Source organism: Pediculus humanus, genomic scaffold (assembly GCF_000006295.1).
Source record: "Pediculus humanus corporis 1103172108315 genomic scaffold, whole genome shotgun sequence".
Lineage (NCBI taxonomy): Eukaryota > Metazoa > Arthropoda > Insecta > Psocodea > Pediculidae > Pediculus > Pediculus humanus.
The window spans coordinates 508,383-514,687 of record NW_002987884.1 but is presented as its reverse complement, the minus strand read 5'-3'; the positions used below and the strand labels follow the sequence as shown (position 1 = coordinate 514,687).

Here is a 6,305-nt window from a genome sequence, read left to right as displayed (position 1 = left end):
GCCCAAAAATTTATTGTTTTAAAAAAAAAAAAAAAAATTTTTTTGTGAACGTTTTCACTCCTCGAAGGCAAACAACATATACAACCCATGAGTACTACCCATGATATTCGTAATCGATCGTGAATCGGTATTTGTGACGTCATATCACTCCCCGTACATTTATCACCGGGCGGGATAATAATGATAATAACATAATGGGAGATAAAGGGAGAGGGAGAGGGTGGAAACAATCGTCGGTTGATTTTTTTTTTTTGATTTTCTTACCCCTTTTCCGCGTTTTAACCACCCAACTCACCACCATCCCACCCACCACCCCCCCGCGTGGTGCGTGGGGGCGGTGGTGGGACGGAAATTACACGTAATAATCAATCGGTTGATAATAATAATAATAGTCTGAGATTGTAAAAAGTAAAAAGTTTTTAAATTTTTTTTTTTTGTATTTTTTGAGGGGGATTTTAATTTAGATGGACAATAATTTAGATAATGAGCCTGGGGGGGGCATAAGTTAAAAAAAAATTTTTTTTTTTTTTTTAGGTGCGGTCTCATGTCGAGATTAGCACTCGTTTGTATAAAATACCTACACAAAATTTAAAATGGCCAATTCATAACACAAACTTGCAAACTTTTTTTTTTTTTTTTTTTTTTTTGTTTCATGCGGGTTATTTAAATAAAATCAAATAATAACAATTTCGATATTTTCGATCGATCGATTGATCGATCGATCAAACGATTACATCCGGTGATTCGATTTGGTTTTTTTTTTCCTTAAAAAAAGATCATCATCACTATTATTTTAGTTTTTGTTTTTTTTTTTGGTAAAAATAAAAACCCGTTTGTTTTTTTTTTTAATAATAAATATTAAATATTTTTTTTTTTGGAGATTCATTCGGCCCCCCAAAAAAAGAATAATAATAATATTTATTTTTATAAAAAAAAATATATATATATTTAGGCCGAACCTAATATATTTTTGTTTTTGCAGTTCGACGACACTCCTCATATAAACCTTTTGTATATAAAAACTGGAGAAAAAATTATACTCAACACCCATTATTAACGTTTTAAACATTTTTTCGGGGGGTGGGGAGGTTGGAGTATGTAGAGAGAGATAGAAAGAAAGAGAGAGGGAGTAGGGGGAAGGGAGGAAGGAAGAATGAAAAGAAATCAATAGATGGATATGAACTTATAGAAAATTTTAAAAAAATAATTTTTTTTGTTCTTTCCTTTCTTATTTATTTATTTATTATTAAAAAAGCAGACGATGTTATTATCATTATTATTATTATTATTAAAACAATTTTTTTTCCTTCGGTAATAAATAAATAAATAAAACTTTTAATGTTAGTAATTTTTTTTTTTTTTATTTGAAATTAGGCAAAAAAAAAAAAAGGAAAAAATTTTCTTATTTTTTTTTTTTAAATTAATAAATTATTTATTATTATTATTATTATTATTATTATTAAAAAAAAATAAATAAATAAATAAATTGATTTGATTGAAAATAATAATAATAATAAAATTTATTGCGATTCGTGACAGGATTTATTTTTTTAAATAGGAAAAAAATATTTTCACATAAAAATTTCAATATGGCCTACAGGTGTTAAAAAAAGATGAGAGAGAGAGAGAGAGAATTTAAATCCGTTATACATGTATTAACGTTATTAATCGTAAATTCGCGACTAAAAAAAAAAAAAAAATACGAAGACTGAAAAATTTTTAAGAATAGATTTTGCCGCTTTTCTCCAGGCGTATTAATAATAATAATAATAATAATTTTCCTCCCCCCCCATTTCTTTTTATAATAAGAAACAAAACGCACACGATAATCATTTTTTTTTTTCATTTTAATTTCAGATACGATAAATATTATTATTATTATTTATTCCAATCATATTGGAAGATAGATTACCAATAACAACAGCAGAAGAAAATTTTCTAAACCGGAAGTGAACGTCGGACATGTTAACCGAAAAACATGAGCAGAAATTTATATCGTTTAACGAATGAAAAAGAAGAAGAAGAAGAAAAAGAAAAAGAAGAAGGTGGTGGAGGAGGTGGAGGTGAAAGAGGAGGTGGAAAATTACATTTCGATGTTTTCCTTTTAAATAATAATAATAATAATATTAATAATAATAGCAGCGGCGATATAACGCGTTTATATAAAAATGGAATCCATAGAGAAAAACTCATCGTCGTACTCGATGACGATGACGAGGAAAATGGCGGCGAGGGCGAAAAATCAAAAAAAAATTTTTTTAATAAAAAAAGGACGAAATATTATAAATATTTATTTTTTTTCACCGGAATATTAGCATTCGTTTTTGGTTTTTTACTCGGTACAATGTTACCAACAATACTCGTTAAAAATGGTGATAAAAACATTAATAATAATAATAATACGTCACCGTACGGTAAGAAAAACATGATGGCGGCGGCGTCGGCGGTGACGATGATGAGAGAAAATTATAAAACGTATCAAAGTGTATCGTTCGTAAATAAAGAATCCGATTATTTTTTAAATAATAATAATAATAATGATAATTATTTGGGGGGTAAAAATTTTCGTGATAAAAATAAAATATTATTTAATAATAATACCGTTGTGAATGGTGTATATTGGAGTGACGTAATAGAAGGAGCATTACCTTCGGGTTATACGGAAAATGACGTTAACGAATGGCGTAAATTTACAAGGAACACAACCGTTGTTCAAATAAAAGAAGGCTGTGGTCGTATGCAAAATAGATTATTGAAATTTTCCGACGGTACGATATCGTGTTGCAGGTATCGTAGAAACACGGATCAAATCCAAGGTGAATTATTTAGTTATTATTTAGGTTTAACATTGGGTTTGAGAAATTTAGTACCCACAACATTGGGTTTGGTTAAAATGAGAGATACAAAATGGTCGTCGGTACGTTCGGAAATGATGTATGCACAATGGGTAGAAGATAAACCCGTAGTACTCACGAAATTCGTACCTAATCTCATAACGGCTTTCATACCGTTCAATTTTAGAAATTCGAATCGTAGACTTCATCCAACCGACGTGTCGTATAACACGTCACAAGTCACGGGTGACATATTGGATAATCTCGTAGAGCTCGCACAATGGTCCGACATGATTATATTCGATTATTTAACCGCGAATTTGGATAGAGTCGTTAATAATTTATATAATCTTCAATGGAATTTCGCCATGATGGATGCTCCGACACATAATTTACGTCGTACAATACACGACAAACTCCTCATTTTTCTCGATAACGAAAGCGGTCTCCTCCACGGTTACAGACTCTTAGATAAATACGAATCTTATCATTCTGCCCTTTTGAACTCACTCTGCGTTTTTAGAAAATCAACGGCGGAAATAATAAAAAACCTTTGGAAAAATGGCAACGTTGGAGATATACTATTGAATAAATTCAACGAAAACGAACCTGATTTTAAAGACTATCTACCCAGTTTGCCGGAGAAAAGCATACAAATATTAAACGAAAGAATAACCAAAGTCTATAATATTATTGAAAAATGTGAAAGTTTATATTCTTCTCATAATAATGATAATGATAATAATAATAATAATAATAATAATAATAATAATAAACCACCCGACGGTGGTTAATAATAAAACGAGTTATAAAAAAAATATATATTTATATATATAGAGATATTCTTTCGGGCTCAGGTACGAACGAGATGAAGATGATGAAGAAGAAGAAATCATTGAATATGTCGCGTGTGTAAAATTTTTATTAACAAACAATAACAAATAACAAACGACAAACAACAAACAAAAAAATCCTTTCACGTAATGGGAAAAATCGAATCGAATTCTTTCAAAAAAAAATTTATAGTTTTAATAAATAATAATTTATTAATAATTAATATTAATAAATAAATAAATTCGTGAGTTGTTGTTGTTTGTTGTTATCTACTCATAATTCATTAGCATATGATTTTAACGTACGCACGCACGCACGCACGTTTAAATTATAATGATAATAAATTAATAAAAAAAAAAAAACGCGAGTTCGGATATTGTTGCAAATCGTATACAAGCGCTTGTGCGTGAGTGCATGTGAGTACTGGTACGTCTAGGTACGCATAATTTTTTAACTAAAACCTGTATTATATATATATATAAAATGTATAATTATTTAAAAAAAAAATATAAACTCCGATAAAGTTTCCGCTTAGTTTTATTATCTTCTACATACATGTGTAATTTTTTTTTCTTTTTTTTTCTTTTTTTATTTCTCGGTTGTTGTTGTTGTTTTTTGTATCTTTACAAAAAAAAAAAAAACATGGTATATACCTACTGTCCTACCTACTAAAAACCACGCTCACCTCGTTCACATGTCTTTTCATTTGATTCATTGCATCCGACGACGCTATGTTTTCCGGGCATTTATTATAAATATTGTACCTGAATCGTTAGCATCATTTCCTTTGTTTTTAATACTTTTTTTTTCCCTCCCCCTTTCTTTTTCTTTTTCTTTTGTGTGTGATTTTTCGTGAATCCGCCATTTTTCTTTTTCTCCTTCCCTATCCCCCCTCCCTCAATCTACCTTTGTTCCCCTTTTACCTTTTCCCTTCCCCTCCGCCGCCGTCGCCGCACTCACCATATATATATCACGTTTGGATTTTTCTTTTTTCTCTTCTTTAACGCTTTAATAATGATTGATTAATAATAATAATAATGATAATGATAATAATAATAATATTATTACGAGTGTAATTTTATGTAAATATTATGTAAATTATAATACAAATAAATAAATAAATAAATAAATGAAATTGGGTTTTTTTTTTCTTCACCCATATGAAGGAAGAATGACGTGAAATTTGTGATGATGACGTCATTAAAGGCATTGTTTTTACAGTTGGTATTTAAGGTTTTTACATTATCTATCCTGTTCATCTAGTACAAAAAAAAAGGAGAGGAAGAAGAAGAAGAAGATGGGAAATAATAATAATAAAATTTTGTTAAAGTAATAAAAGAAGAAGCAGGACTTCGATAGGAAGGAGGGTGGTAAGTGCGCGTAACAGGGGTAAAAATGAATAGGTGGTAAAAAAAAATGTCTCTTGTTTTTTCTACTTCCACGACAAAACACTATTGACTCGAATAAAACATAATATAATTTTGTTTCTTTCTTTTTTTCTTTCTTTTTGAATTGTTTTTTATATATAGATAAAAATCATCCGGAGTAGATGATGATGATCAAAAAGATAGATGAACCGGATAGATGGTTTATCCAGACGTTAAGGAATGTTGTACAAGAAAAAGAAAAAAAGAAAAAACGGTCATTGAGTTTTATTCCATCTTCTTTCTCTCTCTTTTATCCGGTTATTGAATAAATAAATAAATAAAAAAATGTCATCGTTTAAACCGAACCAAAACGGTTTCCTTTTTTTCGGTAGGAAAAGAGAGAGAGAGAGAGAAGGGTAAAGAAAAAAAAAAAAGGTTCACCGGAGGGGGTTATGAGAGAGAGAATATTGTAAACGTCAAAATATGAAAAAGTCGTTATTATTATTATTATTATTATTTTAATATCAAAAACAAAACAGATAGAAAAAAAAAATCAGGTAGGACGTTTCCGTTTTACCCCGTACCAAAAAAAAATTAAATATTTATTTTTTTAAATTATCTCTCTCTCTCTCTCTCTTTATAATAATTTTATACGTGGAAGTAGATATTTAAATTTTTTGGCGGGAAAAAAAAATTATTTTCGTGTCTCTTTCTTTCTTTCGTTCTCTTTCCTTCCCTTCCCTTAATTTAATAATTAAAATAAGTAAATTTTTTCTTTTTTTTTTTTCTTATTCTCGTGCCACGTCTCACGTGTCAAAATCTTTAAAATCGTTTGTAATTAAAAAAAAAAAAAAAAAAAACTTTTCAAGTATTTTGTGTGTGTGTGAAAGGATTTATTGTTATAATGGCCGGGATTAAGAAATTCAATAAATTTTTTTTTATTTTTAAAATTTTAATTTGACCCTACGAATTTATAAGCTAAACCCGTTAAAAATATGTTTTTTTAAATTGTAACAATTACAAGGCCACTGACCCGTCACTCACTCATACACATCGGCTCGTCATTTTATTTATTTATTTTTCTCTCTCTCTCTCTATTTTTTTTTGTTTTCCAGCTGGAATATGAATATTATTGTTAACAAGGAGGAGAAGGAGAATAATAATAATAATAATAATAAACGATTGTGTTTAAACCCGCGAACACGACTCCACCAACGCCATACATCATCACCACCACCACCAACGACATTCACATACCGATTTCGAAACT

General features: G+C 29.2%; 1 protein-coding gene across 1 annotated transcript; it reads left to right on the top strand.

Annotated features, from left to right (window-relative positions):
* Positions 1-1,978: 1,978 nt before the first annotated feature.
* Phum_PHUM596540 (uncharacterized protein) lies at positions 1,979-3,628 on the top strand (the record flags this gene model as incomplete). The annotated part of the gene is made up of 2 exons (XM_002432611.1): positions 1,979-2,490; positions 2,626-3,628. The coding sequence occupies 2 exons, from the start codon at positions 1,979-1,981 to the stop codon at positions 3,626-3,628; spliced, it is 1,515 nt and encodes a 504-aa protein (XP_002432656.1).
* Between the last annotated feature and the right edge of the window lie 2,677 nt (positions 3,629-6,305).